The sequence below is a fragment of the Molossus molossus genome, unplaced genomic scaffold (genome assembly GCF_014108415.1).
Source record: "Molossus molossus isolate mMolMol1 unplaced genomic scaffold, mMolMol1.p scaffold_m16_p_18, whole genome shotgun sequence".
Classification (NCBI taxonomy): domain Eukaryota; kingdom Metazoa; phylum Chordata; class Mammalia; order Chiroptera; family Molossidae; genus Molossus; species Molossus molossus.
This window is the reverse complement of record NW_023425353.1, coordinates 38,452,467-38,468,814: the sequence shown is the minus strand read 5'-3', so window position 1 is coordinate 38,468,814 and position 16,348 is coordinate 38,452,467. Positions and strand designations below refer to the sequence as shown.

At 34.4% G+C, this 16,348-nt stretch overlaps 1 protein-coding gene across 3 annotated transcripts in view; it reads left to right on the top strand.

Moving 5' to 3' along the window:
- ATP2C1 (ATPase secretory pathway Ca2+ transporting 1) overlaps positions 1 to 16,348 on the top strand; it is a 122,779-nt gene that overhangs the window by 67,477 nt on the left and 38,954 nt on the right. For all 3 annotated transcript variants that reach the window (XM_036266598.1, XM_036266599.1, XM_036266600.1), the window contains exons 8-13: positions 3,419 to 3,574; positions 4,346 to 4,414; positions 5,581 to 5,656; positions 9,107 to 9,173; positions 14,406 to 14,530; positions 15,376 to 15,473. In XM_036266598.1, the coding sequence (XP_036122491.1) occupies positions 3,419 to 3,574; positions 4,346 to 4,414; positions 5,581 to 5,656; positions 9,107 to 9,173; positions 14,406 to 14,530; positions 15,376 to 15,473 (591 nt within the window). The remainder of the gene's footprint in view (positions 1 to 3,418; positions 3,575 to 4,345; positions 4,415 to 5,580; positions 5,657 to 9,106; positions 9,174 to 14,405; positions 14,531 to 15,375; positions 15,474 to 16,348) is intronic.

Sequence of the window (16,348 nt, the reverse complement as noted above, 5' to 3'; positions counted from 1 at the left end):
GGGTATGGGGGAGAGATAAACCACAGAACTTATATGCATGTATACATGAACAATGGACATGGACAACAAAGCTGGGAACAGGGCGGGGAGGGAGGGGATGGGGGAAGCAGTGGGGAAAAAGGAGAAACATCTGTAACAAAAAAATTAATTAATTTAAAAATAATAAAAAATTTTAAAAAAGGAAAAAAATTTTAGTGGTTCAGATTTTGGCTTTAAATCTTGCCTGGGTTTTCAGTAGCATCTTGTCATAATGTTCAGTGACTTGAATGATGTACAACTTTTATCTGATATTGTCTTTTCATAGGCTGTGTCTTAAGTCATTCAGACTGCTGTAATAAAACACCATAGACTGGATGGCTTAAACAACGATCCTGCAACCCAGACATGTGCCCTGACCAGAAATTGAACCACTGACCTCTCAGTGCATGGGACGATGCTGAACCAACTGAGCCACACTGGTCAGGGCTTAGCCATTTTTGTGACACTAGATTATCAGACCATTTAAATCTGGGCAGAAAAATGATCTCTACTAGTAGATAAGTTCTACTGAGGCCAGTTCAGAAGTCTAAACTTAGAACAAGACAGCATTATTTAGTGAGCCTTCTTACCTCACGAATCTATCTATTTTGTTATAGGATAGTACTTTGGTTCTCAGTGAGTACCTTTTGGTGTCTTAAGGGTTGTTCCTTCCTGCTCCTTCCTTCTCAGGGCAAATAAAAACCAAGATAATGAGTTGAATGAGCACAGATCTACTTTGGCTTCCTACCAACTGAAGGACTGAAACTGCACTTAGCCATTATGTTCTTATCTGTCAGGATCACATTCTTACACACTCTTGTTAAGTACTACTAGCAAGAAGCTGTCTCTGTGTTGGGTAACTCCATTAGTGGAACTGTCATAGCATTTTATAACTTTTGAGTTACAAGATACATTTTCCATGGACTCAGTGAAAAACTTGATATTCTGGCAAACTTAGATTCTGATTTGATTTGCTCTGTTTTTCAAAAAAGACTCTGAACATTGCTAGAGTATAAGCATGTTTTGGTATTTTAAATTTACTTATTTTGGTAATGAAGCTAATTGGACAAAATGTAACCCCTGCGTTCAGCATTCAGTCTGTGTTATGAAGTCATTTTATCCATTTAGTAAATATTTAAGAATTAGGAAGTGAAAAAGAAAAAGACACAATTTGTGCCCTTTCTACTGGGAGACACCAACTTGCAAAGTATAAAATATGTCTGCTTTTAAAATGAATTGACCATGTGATAGCAAGCCACTTAATATATATATATATTTTAAATCCTTACCCGAGAATATTTTTCCATTTATCTTCAGATTGAGTGGGAGGGAGGGAAGAAAGGAGGGAAAGAGAGAGAGAGATAGACAGACAGACAGACATTGATTGGCTGCCTCCCGCATGACCCTGACCAGGGCTGGGGACCGAACTGCAACTGAGGTACATGCCCTCGACTGGAATTGAACCCGCAGCTCTTTGATCCGCAGGCTGACACTCTACCGCTGAGCCAAGGAACCACTTAATATTTTAAGTGTGACATAGTTGCCCTAGGGCAATGTGTGCTAACTTTTAATGTACATAGGAATCATCTGGGTTCTGTTTTAGCAAATCTGGGCTGGAACTGAATTTTTTTTTTTTTTTAATCTTCACCGAGGACATCTCCATTGATTTCAGAGAGATGGAGTAAAGAAGAGAATCATCTCTTGTTGCTTCTAGTATGTGCCCTGAATGGGGATCGAACCCACAATCTAGGCATGTGCTCTGACCGGGAATCAAACCTGCAACTTTATTGGTGTACAGTATGGTACTCAACCAACTGAACCACCCAGCTGGGCAGCTTTTGCATTTTAATTAATTTGTTTTTTCTTTATTGATTTTACGGAGAGAGAGAAAAGGAGAGGGAGAGAGAGGGAGAGAGAGAAAGAGGGAGAGATAGAGAGAGATGGAAACATCAGTGCGAGAGAACATCGATTGGCTGCCTCCTGCATGCACCCACAGGGGATTTGGTCCACAACCTCGGCATGCGCCCTGACTGGGAATCGAACCAGCCATCTCTTGGTGCATGGGTTGACGCTCAACCACTGAGCCATACCGGCTGGGCCAGATTTTGCATTTTTTTTTTTTTTTTTTATCCTCACCTGAGGACATTTTTTTTTCCATTTTTTGTACAGACAGAGTGGGAAGGAGAGAGAGGAAGAGAGAGAGAGAGAGAAACATCGATGTGAAAGGGACACATCGAGTGGCTACCACCCGCACGACCAACCAGGGCCGGGGACAAACTGCAACCAAGGTACATGCCCTTAGCGGGAACCGAACCTGGGTCTCTCCGGACCGCAGGTGGGCGCTTTAACCGCTGAGCTAAACCAGCCAGGGCAGATTTTGCATTTTTAACTAGCTCTTAGTTCATGCCAAAAGTGCTGGTCCAGAACATACAAAAATATTTTTTAAAAAAGGCTTTATTGAAATAATCATAGTCCATACAGTTTACACATTTAAAATGTACCATTCACTGGTTTTCAGTATATATAGAGTTGTGCAATCATTACCACAGTCTAACTATAGAACATTCTCATCACTACCAGAAGAAAACCCTTACCTTACATATACCTATTAACATACTTGGATCTATTGTTCTCTGGACCATACTTTCAGAAACAGAGCCAGGTAACATCTGGAGTGTTTTTTACATATAGAATGGTGATTTTTTTTTTTGGCATACTTGGGTGGGTGAATGCTTAATTGTAGTAGGAGTAAAACCGTCAGAATTAAACACTATTGCAGAGTTAGAAGATAATATGATATTCATGATCTGCATGGAATTGTTTATATATACTTGTTTAAAGTTTATAACATTGTGTACATTTCTTTATTCTTGCTAATGTACATTTAAGATAAATATAGGGATGTATAGCAGGAAAAATTTCATGAAAATTGAGCCCAAAATGATGAAGTGATTTCTTTCTCAGTACCTTTTATGCCTTTTATTCATATTTATCTTTCTGTTATGGTTGGTTTTAATCTGCCAAACACATTTTCAGAACTTTAGGGCATGACAAAATAAGGAAATAATATTTTATCATGAGAGTTGAGTTTTCTGTAAAGATTAGGTTTTAGCTAGTGTCCTTTTCTCTCTAGTTGTATTTTGAAATTTAGGTTAGTCTTGACTCCTGGTGTAGCATTCTACTTTGCATTTCGGATGTTGTTGACTTAACTTCATCTTGAAATATGGTTGTACTTATTCTGGTTTTCTGTTTTAGAATAATGGATATGATAAAAGATTAGGGTAATTAATAGAAAGGGAATATTTGAGGAAGAAGTGATAGGTACACACTTTTCAGATGTTAAATGTGCCGCACAGAGTCTTCATCCTTGAATGTAATGCAGTGCTTTATGTTCCCCAAGGCTGTGGATCTTTCCATTGATGAGTCCAGCTTGACAGGAGAGACAACGCCTTGTTCTAAGGTCACAGCTCCTCAGCTGGCTGCAACTAATGGAGATCTTGCATCAAGAAGCAACATTGCCTTCATGGGAACACTGGTCAGATGTGGCAAAGCAAAGGTAAATTTTTTTTCTTGTTTTGAAAATAGCTGTTCCTTTTTTTTCAACCCTTTTTTCAGTTCTTTTTTGCTAATTTAATGTGAGTCTTTTCAAAATATGAGATAGAAACAACAAAATTGAACCTATCCTTTGGCAGCTACCTATTTGTGAGGCTGAGGAGAAGCTGTGTCCCTGAGGTATAATATATCTGTCCACAGTTCTGCTGTTTACCAGATAATGGATCCTTTAAAGGCATAGTCTTCAGTACCTGTTCTTTCTCTTTTTTTAAAAAGATAGAAACAGTGGCTCATGGATATGTTCATTACTGGTTAAATAAAATTTGAACTTAGTTGATGTAGTACTGGCTATAATATTCTGACTGCATACCATTTACCTCCTGATTGATTGCAAGTATTTTGTTTCCTGATTCTGATATTTCACAAAATATAAAAGGCATCATTCAATAGCATTTGAGAGGACACAAATATTCTATTTTAAATCTCTCTACTGAGTATAAGATTCAAATTTCAGAAATACTAATATAAACAAAACATGAACTTCAGAATTGAGTCAGAGTTTAATGAAATGTTTTTAAGGTTTGTTTCACAAGGGGTAAATACTAATAATATATAGTAACATCAAGGTGTAAATTTATTAAGGGAACCTTGGAATATATGTCAGATATCTTTACTATAGGCATGGTTTTGGAGAAATGGAATGAAGGTGGTTTTTTGTTGTTGAGAGAGGTGATTTCATCTGAATGTAAATATATTTACCTGTTTTTCGCTTTAGGGTATTGTCATTGGAACAGGAGAAAATTCTGAATTTGGAGAGGTTTTTAAAATGATGCAAGCAGAAGAAGTGAGTACTTCATTTGTTAATGATACATTAGTTTCAAATCTAACATTCTCTATTGTAAGTAGTGCAAAAGAGAATAGTGGTAGATTATTTTATGTACTATTGACAGTAAAATTTTATTCAGAATATCACTCAGTTGTCTATGCATAAAAACATAATTGGAAAACCTGTAATTGAAAGGGCTTGAATTGACATTCTTAAACTCATTTTGATACTTATTCATTGTTCATAGGATAAAAAGGTTTATAGTTATTTATAGGGCTAATTTTTTTTAGAAATTAGCTTTATCATATTCCTTTTTTAAAAAAAAAAAGAGAGGAAGGGAGAAGGAGAGATAGAAACATCAGTGTGAGAGTGCAACATCAGTCGCAGCCTCTCTCATGCCCCCTACTGTAGTTCGAGCATGAAATTTTGGTGCCCTTGATCAGGAATTAAACTGGCAACCTCTTGGTGCACAGGACTATAACTAGCTAACTGATCCACAATGACCAGAGCTATCATATTACTTTTAAAGATTACTAAATAGTGTATTTGTAGCTCAGAACATGTCTTCTGCCAAAATCCCCAGCTTTACATAATTCCAAGTAATGGGAAAAAAGATTGCAAAGTAAAATAATTCGGAAGAAATTCTTATTTAAGGATTTTGAAGATTAGTTTTCTCATTTAAAATATTCTCGTGTATCTAAAAAAGAATTTGCATTCTACAAATATCATATTCTCCCTAAATCATCTGGATTTCCCAGGTAACCTACCAAGACTCTATTATTCCTTATGCAGTGTGAAAACCATTCTAAGAAGTTTGGCAGTGAAGAGACCGCTAGAGAAGGGCATTAGCAGATCAGGGAGCCAACAGGATAAAAAGACTTGGGTTACAAACATGTTTGTGGATACAGAAAGGAGAAAGATGGGAAAGGTGAGGGGCAGCTGATGGTAATGAAGTTCTGGAGAAGTTGATTGGAAGAGTAGATTTTTCCTTAAAGAGAGGCATAGGGAACATGGAACTTTGCAGATAAACAGATTTTTTAAAGTGTAAGCCTCAGTCTTTTCAGTGAAGGGGGTAATATTTACCTCAAAGGAAAGTTATGTCAAGCACTTACCAGAGTCCCTGGCACCTAGAATATCTTACTAAGTTTAACTAATTGTGTAACCCTCTTTTCTAATTTGTTAAGGCACCGAAAACCCCTCTGCAGAAGAGCATGGACCTCTTAGGAAAACAACTTTCCTTTTATTCCTTTGGTATAATAGGTAAGAGAAGAGTGAGTATGTATACATCATATATTTACTTAGGTGGTTATTTTTGTTTTTTTGGAGTATGAAGGGAAAGTTTAAATACATACATACATACATAAATTTATTCATTTAATTAACTAAATTTTAGCCACTTTTAAAAAATGATAAAACCCTCAGCATTGTTCTTTTCTACAAAGATAAACCAGAACTCTGTTTAATTCCTATAATTAAAGAGAGTTTTTGTAAACAGTATTTCTTGTCTTCAACAAAATTTGATAGTATTGTTTTATGGACTACTTTTTTTTTTTACTTCACATATCCTGTCATAAACAACTTGTCATTAAATAGATGCTTATATAAAACAAATGGAAAGGTTGTATAGTATTCCATTGTGTGCACACATTTTATATATATGGATAGGCAATAGTAGGTTTACAGTTATTTGTATAGAAATGGAAAGACATGCAAGTTATGACTGTTACAATAGCTTTATTAGCCCTGGCCGGTTTGGCTCAGCGGTTAGAGCGTTGGCCTGCGGTCCAGAGAGACCCGGGTTCAGTTCCCGCTAAGGGCATGTACCTCGGTTGCAGTTTGTCCCCGGCCCTGGTAGGTCGTGCGGGTGGCAGCCACTCGATGTGTCCCTTTCACATCGATGTTTCTCTCTCTCTCTCTTCCTCTCTCTCCCTATCACTCTATCTGAACAAAAAAATGGAAAAATGTCCTCAGGTGAGGATAAAAAAAAACATTAAAAAAAAACACAATAGCTTTATTAACTCAAAAGAATAAATTCTGCTTTGTGTACTCACAACTGCAAACCTACTTTTGCCCACCCTTGTGTCTATATATCAGGCATCTCTTAGACATTTCTGTAGGGTTTTTTTTCCCAATTATGTAAATGTTTCTTCAGTGCAGGTATCTTATTGTAAATACCTTTCATTTCCTTAGAATAAATTCTTAAAAGTAGAATTATTGGGTTAAAAACAAATAGTATTCATGTAATTTAAAATTTTTTCGCATGTTTTTAAAGGCATTTGTTTTATATTGCCAAATAGTATCCTTCATCAGCAGGGTAACAGTGTCTCTCTTCTAGCACTCTTGTCAACTTTGTTGTCATTAACAAGGGAATAAAAGACTTCTAATTATTTTATTAATTTATTATTAAGTAACTGAACATTTTGTCATATGTGTGTTGGTCTACTTTTAGGACCTGCCAAACTTTCTTTGTCCCTTCTTTTGTTGTGGCTTGAGTCCTAGATTAGTAACAGATCTTTATATAATTAGGACATAGTTCTATTTTTGTGTTCTAAGTATATTCCCCCAATTATACACACACACACACACACACACACACACACACATTTTTACATATTAAACTTAGAGAGGAGGGAGATATGTGCAATTGAAACATCCTCTTACACCCTCTTGCCCTGAGATTTTTATAGCACCCTTCAGTTGATAATCTCTGTACTATGGTTTCCGTCTTTGTTCTATGCATAAGGGCTCTCCAAACTCCATGTTGGGAAAATATTTATGTTTATAAATATATTTATTTAAATATGATTCTATTATTTTAGTTTTTTTCACAGTTAAGTTTACTATTATATTTAGAATTTATTTCAGTAAAGGACTTGAGGTAGAGTTATAACTTTTTTACTGAAAAGTTAATTATTCCAGGACCATCAGTTCTGTAGTCCATTCTTTAATTCACTGAGTAGAAATGACATTTTTATCATACATTAAACACTTGCAGTAACTTGGAATCTTTTCTCCTTTAATTTTTCCATAATGTTATTTTAAATATATTTTTATTGATTGTTTTTTTAGAGAGAGAGAGAAACATTGATGGGAAAGAGAAACATCGATGGGAGAGATACATTGATTGGCTGCCTCTTATATGCCCCTTACTGGGGATTGAGCCTGCAACCCAGGCATATGTCCTGACTGGGAATCTAACCGGGACCTCTCAATCCATGGGACAATGCTTAATCCACTGAGCCACACTGGCCTGGCTCCATAATGTAACTTTAATTATTCTTGTTAGCTTAATGTTTTTAATCAATAATGCATTTTAAAGCAATATTTCTACTGTATACTTTGAGAGAAATAATTCCTTAAATACTAATTATATTACATTTGTTTTCATCGTAAACATAAAGTAGAAGGTGGGAAGATATTTTGTTCTTGTTTAACTGATATGTTTGTTCTCATAGCTTCTTTCATTTGATTATTGATATCTATTTTCTACGATATATAGTGAATTTGATATATTGAAAGGCATTTAGATAATTAAATCTTTCCCATTTATATTAACATTGTACCATGAAACCACTTCAGACTTAGGGATAAAAATCTTTTAACTTTATGATTACTTGGTTTTACATAATGCATTGGACATAATTTTTCCTTTTAAGCTAATATATAGAATATGGTAAGAGTCAAGATCAAAATCTGGAGTTAGTAGATTTTTTTTTTGGTAAAGGGCCAGATAACAAATATTTTAGCCTTAGATCCATAGAGCCCTTCTCAGAAATACTGAACTCTGCCGTGGGCACAGAAGTAATCATAGACAATACATAAACAAATAGGTGTGGCTATGTCAGAAAATGTTATTTATAAAAAATGTACAGGAGGCCCATAGATTATATAGTTTGCCGACGCATGGTATAATTTATTGAACATAATTTCTTTTGTTAGAATATTTGGGATAGGATCTTAGAAGGTCACGATCTCGATCATTATTTTGTAGTTCTAGAAAGATGAAGATAAACTTGTTTAAATATTATATTGATTTACAACACAGTCTCGAAGTTGCTTTATTATGTTTTTTTTCTCATAAAATTAGTAGTGCACCCTTTGCACCCCTTCTTTTCAAAGACAAAGGTTAAAGCAGAGAATATGGAATTAGTTGTTTCACTTATGTTAATTAATTTTTTATTTTTAAATGCTATAAAAGTAGTAATTTAAGAATGTTAATGCAGTCTTAGGTAAGATACATCACTATTTGAGCCAAGTCCTAAATACTTCTTTGTTTGTATTACAAAGTTAATATATAATGTCTGGATATTGAGTTAAGAAAAGTAAAGTTCTAGGGTTTATTGTTGCAAAGTTGATAATAAATAGAAGACCTATGTGTCAAATGTGATCTTTTCCCCCTTCATTGTATGAAAATACTGGTATTGGTTTTTTTTTATACTGGGAGCGCTCAGATACTATTGCTTTAAGGTATGGGTGCTAACAATGGCAACAAAAGGTAAAATGTGTGTACGTGTTTACATGCGTGCATCACAGGGTTAACTTTAATCTCTCCTGCTTAATGGATTTTTGTAAAATCTTGTAATCATTTCCTGATATACTTTCCCTTTAATATCAAGGAATATTTTACTGCCCTCAACATGTTATTTTATCCCTTCTATGCCTAAGACATTTTATATAAAAAAGAAAAAAAGCTATTTGATTCTGTTCCAGGTATCATCATGTTGGTTGGCTGGTTACTAGGAAAAGATATCCTGGAAATGTTTACTATTAGTGTAAGGTAAGTTCTAATGGTTTGTTTATAAATGGCATTCTCTTTTGCTCCTCTCATTTCTCTGCTAGGCATAGCTTATGTTCGACTGTGAAGGTATCATATGAGCATATGAGTATAATATCTCTACTTAAATAGTTCAGAATTCATATATTAAATGAACTCTAAGAAAATTAAAACCAACATATATGACAGTGGAGAAAACCCATACTAGATGTCTTGTATTATCAACCCATTATTGCATTTTTATATGTAGACAGTTAAGGATTGACAAATAAAAGCTAGCAGGATTAAATATAGAAACTGATAATCAACTTTAGTGGAAAATAAAAAAAAATTCAAGAAATGGAAGAAAGCTGTGGTTTGTGTGGCTTAGTTGGTTGAGTGTCTTCCTATGCACCAAGAGGTCACTGGTTGATTTCCCTGTAGGGGCACATGCCTGGGTTGTGGGCCAGTCCCCAGTAGGGAGCATGTGGGAGGCAGCTGATTGATGTTTCCCTTTCTCCCTTTCCCTTCTTCTCTCTCTTAAAAAAAATAAGTTAATAAAATCATATAAAAATATAAAAAAAATAAAAATAAACAGCATTTTTATTTTCAGAGATTTGTGAAGAAATTGCATTCATGATAGATTGCCATAGAAAAGGATACAGAACAACAAGAGCTTTTAGAAATTAAGATTATGATTGCTGAAATTAAAATTTCAATTTAAGGCCTGTAATATACAATTGAAGAGGTCTCCCAAAAATTAGAATAAAAAGTCCAGAACAGAGAATGAGATAAAAGTGTCAAATAGAATAATCCAGTTAACTGCCATATCTAACAAATAGAATAATCCAGTTAACTGCCATATCTATCTAATAGGAGTCTCAAAAAGAGGTAAGAAGAAATTATATAAGAAATGATACATTAATGTTTTCTCACTCTGAAGCGAGACGTGAATCTTTATAGTTTGGAAGGATTCTCTAAATGCCAGACAAGATGGAAAAAACTCCAACCTAGATGCATCATTGTGAAACTAAAGACAATAAGTTAGGTCATCTACAAAGGAAGGCTAATTAGACAGGTATCAGACTTCTAATTAGCAACTGCAGTTCCCATCACAAGGCTTTTTTAGGCTCTACTAGACATTTCAACTCAGAAGAGTTTTATAGGTCTCATCTGGTACCTGTGCCCTGAACACAGCAGGGCAACTTCAGGGATCCCTCTTCTGAGAGAGTTGTTGCAGCATATTGTATAGCGGTTCAGTTTAGGTACAAGGAAATAGGAAGATTTCGTGGGTGCAGGACTCTAGGTTATAATGCTTCATATTCTACAGGAACCAACATCTCTGGAAACATACACTTTCCAGGGTGCCTGCAAGAAACATGTCTAGTTAGTTAAGAGTTACTACAATCAGGAAACCCAAACCTATGGCTTCCTGTAAAATGATTAGAATTCTCCCAGTCCATAGATAGATAGTTTATCAGTCAGGAGATGTTGCTTAGCAACATAGTTGACATACTGCCTTTATCAGGTCACTAGAGGGAACAAACCTAGAGATTTAATCAATAGAAGGGGAAAAGGATTTTATGAATCTTTCCTCCACAGCAACTTTGAATTACCATAGAATACAGTGGGTCAGTACTATGAAAGTATGGGGGAAGATGATTTTAAGCCTGTAATAAACAATCCAGTTAATTATTAATAGATAATCAGGTACTCAGAAAATTTATCCCTTACATATCCTTATATGAATTCCAGCAAAACTAGGGTAAAAGAAAGGAAGATAATGATGTATGGGGTATAAGTGAGAGTGGAACTCACCTGAGGATCTAAGGAACATAAATCTAGGAAGTTACAGTTCAAGAATTAGAAGAAAATGTAAAGGTTTAAGGCCCTGGCTGGTAGCTCAGTAGGTTAGAGTATCTTCTCGATCGATAAGCCCAAGTTGCTGGTTTGAGTCCTGGTCAGGGCACATGCAAGAATCAACCAGTGCAATGCATAAAGTAGAACAACAAATTGGTCTCTCTCTCTCCCCCCTTCCACCTTCCCCTCCTTTCAGACTCCTTCCCTCCCTCTCTCTACCTCTCCCTCTTTTCCCTTCCTCCCTGTCCCTCTAAGATTAACAACAACAAAAAAAGTCAATGAATTAAAAGATGAGTGGATTACAAGGAATACATAGGATGAATAAGAGGTTAAAAGATAATTGTGATATGGTGAAGCAGTATAATTTTTTTTCTCTAAGTGGCAAAAATATAATTTGAAAATCTTGACTTAAATCTGTCCTTGGGTTAAATACAAATTAAACTTAAAATAGGGCATGAGTTTGAGATACTAAGTGTTGGCATATTATCTATTGGTCGGATTTTTAACTTTTGAAAGTAATTTTTTTTTTGAGCAGTTTAAATTATTTGTGAAGTTGATAAATCATGATCATTATTTCTACTTCAAGGTCTTTGAAAGCACAAACATTTAAAAAAACTTTAATAGAATAAAACTCACTCTATTTTGCAATGACCATATATTGGTCCATATATCTAAGATGCATTATAGGATCTTTAGTGACCTTATTTTTCCTATGTATTGAAACATTTTCTATTTCTTTATTCTAGCAATTCTTTTAACAATTATTTCCAACTGTGCTAAACATGAGTAAAACAATAAGAAAGCAGAATGATGGGGTTGCTTATAAGTTGATGTTTATAATGGAGTAATTCGTCAAAGCTCTGTTATCCTTTAATTTTCTTATTATATTGCCCAAAGTATTTACATCACTTTAGGTATAAAAGAAGTCTGAAGATACAGTCTCTGTACTTTTTTTTTTTTTTTTTTCATTAATTAAAGTTGAGAGTACAGAATTTTTCATTTTCTACCATAATGGCAACGAATAATTGACAGAAAAATTATCACAATTATTAGACAAACCAGAAGATAACTGCAAAGAGATAACCAGTATAGGCTATAATGATGAGGCTGAAATTAATTTATATAAGTGAAATTTCAACACTGTGAGTCCTTGGATGATGATAGTCTAGATTTTCTCCAACTCCTAAATTAACGAGCGAATGTTGTATATTTAAGGACAAAAAGGGAAGGACGGGTATTTTCTTCCTGTTAGTCATGCAAGGAATTTATCATGCAGTGTTTTGCAACAAGAACTTGGAGCACCCCTTTTTGTTAAAAAAAATGTATGACAGTATCCTTTCATCTTTTATATTTGTTTACCAACATTTACTTCATACCATTTATAAGTGGAGAAATGCTGAAGGCTGTTATGAACATAAAGGTGATAAAAAGGAAATAGATGGCATAGAAATGAAATACTTCATTGGATTCACCATTATAATTGGTATTTATAAATCTTAAAATGAAAATGTTTAGTAATATGTTACAAAGAAGATGACTATCCTCTTTTCAACAAAGTTATGAACCAACATTTTCAGAAGTGTTGCATTTGAAGAAACAACATTTAAAAAGGGAACCAGCCCTGGCCAGTTTGGCTCAGCCGTTAGAGCGTCGGCCCGTGGACCAATGAGTCGCGGGTTTGATTCTGGTCAAGGGCATGTACCTCGGTTGTGGTTCATCCCCGCCCCTAGTTGGGTCCTGCGGGAGGCAACAAGTGGATGTGTTCCTCTCACTTCGATGTTTCTCTCTCCCTCCCTCCCACTCTATCTGAAGACAAATAGAAAAATATCTTCGGGTGAGGATTAAAAAATAAAATTAAATTAAAAAAAGAACCAGAATTGATAAACCTATAACTTATTAGAAATATTTTTTAAATTTGAAATCACTATTTATAAGGTGAATATTTTTCACAGTCATTCATGACCGTTAATGAGCAGTTAGTTGCATCTAAAGGACATTGTCCATTTCAGAGAATATATACCTTCAAACTTGGAAATATAGTTAAAATTCAAGTGAAAATTTTCACTATTCATTTTATTCCTCTGCAAATTACTTATAAAATGACTTCAATAGGAAAGCATGGAAGGGTCCATTGGTTCTAGACTGTCAATGATGATGCCCAATTTTCCTTATACAGTGAAGGTTAATGAGAGCATAGGAAAAGAGGATTCTATTTGAACTTGGAATAGTTCAAAAGAGAGAAGGAAGCATTAATGATGGCACACAGTTCTTGACTCCAGGCAGTGGTATTGTAAATGTTATTCACTGTTTAGGCAGTGGTATTGTAAATGTTATTTGAATCAACCTTTAACTTGAAAAAGTTAATTATGGTTATAGAACAGAATACTTAATGATACCAAGTTAGATCATGTAAAAAAAAGTAAGTATAGAAATTGGGAAGTAGAAGTAGAGAAAGGAACAGTGTTAGAATGAAGAATAGAAATGCACATGTCCTTATTTGTTTCGAGCCAAGAGATAATACTTGAAATAGGGTAGAAATAGAGATTATTTTTTATATCACAAGAGAAATGGTAAAGAAATGAAATTTTTTATGATAAAATAATACATCCCCTAAAATTTACTTATTTTAAAAATATACAATGCAGTTAAGTGCATTCATAATGTTTTATAATCATCACCACTGTGTCAGAACTTTTTCATCACCCCCCAGAAAAACTCTGTGTTCATTAAGCAATCATTCTCATTGTTTTGTCTCTCTAGCCCTTGACAACCACTAAACTGCTTTCTATCTTTATGGATTTGCTGATTCTTGGTATTTCATATAAATGGAATCATCTATGTCCTTTTGTCTCTGACTTCTTTCACGTAACTTGATGTTTCAAGGTTAATACATGGTGAGCATGTATCAGTACTTCATTCCTTTTTATGGATGCATAATACTCCATCCTATGGGTGAATAATACTTTATTATATGGATATACCACAATCTCCCATTCATCAGTTGTTGGACATTTGGGCTCTTTCCACCCTTTGTCTGTTGTGAATAGTGCTGCTATGAACATTCATGTACAAGTTTTGTGTGAATCTGTTATTGTTATCTATATTTGTAGATAAGGAAACTAAACTACAAAGGTAGAGTAATAGCTCAGGATCACACAGGTTAAAAGTGGAGAAACTAGGGGTACAAATCTAAGCAATCTGATGTTAGAACCTATATTCTTTAACCACTGCTTAACCTGACGACTAGTAGATGTCTGGTAAATGTTAACTTTCCCTTTCTTGTGAGGCCATTTTTGGGTATTGACAGTATTAATTTTGCATTTTTTAAGTAACAGAAATTATTGCTGTGGTTACTATTTAACTTAAACTTTAATACTATGTAAACATTGGTTACAGCTTGGCTGTAGCAGCAATTCCTGAAGGTCTTCCCATTGTGGTCACAGTGACTCTAGCCCTTGGTGTTATGAGAATGGTGAAGAAAAGGGCCATTGTGAAAAAACTGCCTATAGTTGAAACTCTGGGTAAGTCTCTGGAAAAAGCCTACTTATGCTATGATGTGTTAATTCACAATTTTTGTCTTAGAGATTTGCATTGTGGTGTTTGGCTTATGGTAATGTGAGTATTGTTTTAACAACCAAAAAAGTAATTAAAAATGCATGTCACTCAGGATGGTGACTTTAAGAGAAATTTTTCTGTATCATGGAATGTTCTGGTTTTTAAATCATGCTTTAAAAAATCCATATAACATGAAACCTTGAGTAGATTTTTTTTGACAACTCAAGAAAGATAATTGATAATTATAGATTTTAAAATGTCATACTTAAGTAGAATTCACTGATAAGAACAGTAAATATATAAGTTACATTGCTATAATACAACGTTATATGTGATATGAAAACTGCAATAACTTTGTATGCTATGAAACTTATTTTTTTTTTAAATTTAGGAATCTAAAATTGTTGAGTTTAATTTCTAGTTTGCATTTTATTATTGAGAAGGTAAAATACCTTAAAATAGTGATTTAAAAAATTATATGGGTTTATAAAAAATTATATGGATTTATATTTAGGTATCCTTAAAACTTTCTAGAAAATGTATTATATAAAATTATTATATAAAGCTAATATCGAGTAACTTGGAAGAAATTCAACTGTAAATATATAAGAAAAAGTCAACATTTATCAATATCTAATTTTAATTTCAGAAACTACCTTACAATGAAGCAGACAGGCTAAAATTATCATTGAAATTGATTTGTACAGAATTCAGAACAAGTAGGACAGGCTTCCACAGTCTTTGCTTTGTTATCAGTGTGAACTTGTATTTCTCCTTGACTTTTGGTGACCTGTAATGGTTTATTCTTTAGGCTGCTGTAATGTCATTTGCTCAGATAAAACTGGAACACTGACGAAGAATGAAATGACTGTTACTCACATATTTACTTCAGATGGTCTGCATGCTGAGGTACTGATAGATTCTTTTAACAACAATATTTCTTTGTTAAGAAACTTGGTGTTTAACTATCTTGACTAGTATCTTACCTTCAAAATGACTATACATTAGTCAGCAGCAGAACTTTCTCCTTCCCATGTGATTCTATCATGTCTTGATCTCACTCCAGTGGTGTAGTTCAGAAACTTTGAGTCCTGATTGACACTTCTCTTTTAATCACCTCTACATCCTGAACTCTTGATGTCCTCGCTCTGTGTGCAGCTTCAGGAATCTTTTAGAACCAGATTTAGAGTATGTCATTCCCTAAATTAAGATGCTTGAGTTACTTTTCATTGTGACCAAGATCCTGAAGTGTGGCCTCGTAAGGCCCTCCATGTTAATGTCCATTATTTCCTTCTTCAGCCTTATTTTTTCCTTTTGCTTTCTGTGCACCAAACATACTGCTTTAATGGTTATTTCAGTGAGACAAAATTATTGCTACATCAGGACCTTTGCTGCTGTTTTCACTGCTAACCTCTTCATCTTTTGTACCTTGGTTCCAACTCCACTTTCTCAGAAAAGCTGACCAGCAGAAATGGCCTATGTTTGGTGTTTTTTATAAAACTTAATACCTTTTAGTCCTTAGTCCAGGTCAAATTTTCTTTCCCTCTTTCCATTATACTATAAGTTGTGAAAATGTAAGAACTCTGTTGCCCAGCACAGGGCCTGACTAATAGCAGTTAATACTTGTTGAAAGAATAAATGAATGGATGAATTACTTCATATTAGAAATTATATATTGGCAGTCTTTTAAGTGCATATCAGGGTATGTGTATTGGTTAATTTTGAAGCTGGATGAGGACAAGTTGCAGTTTCACTTACTCTTGGCAGGATTTCTGGTTGGAATG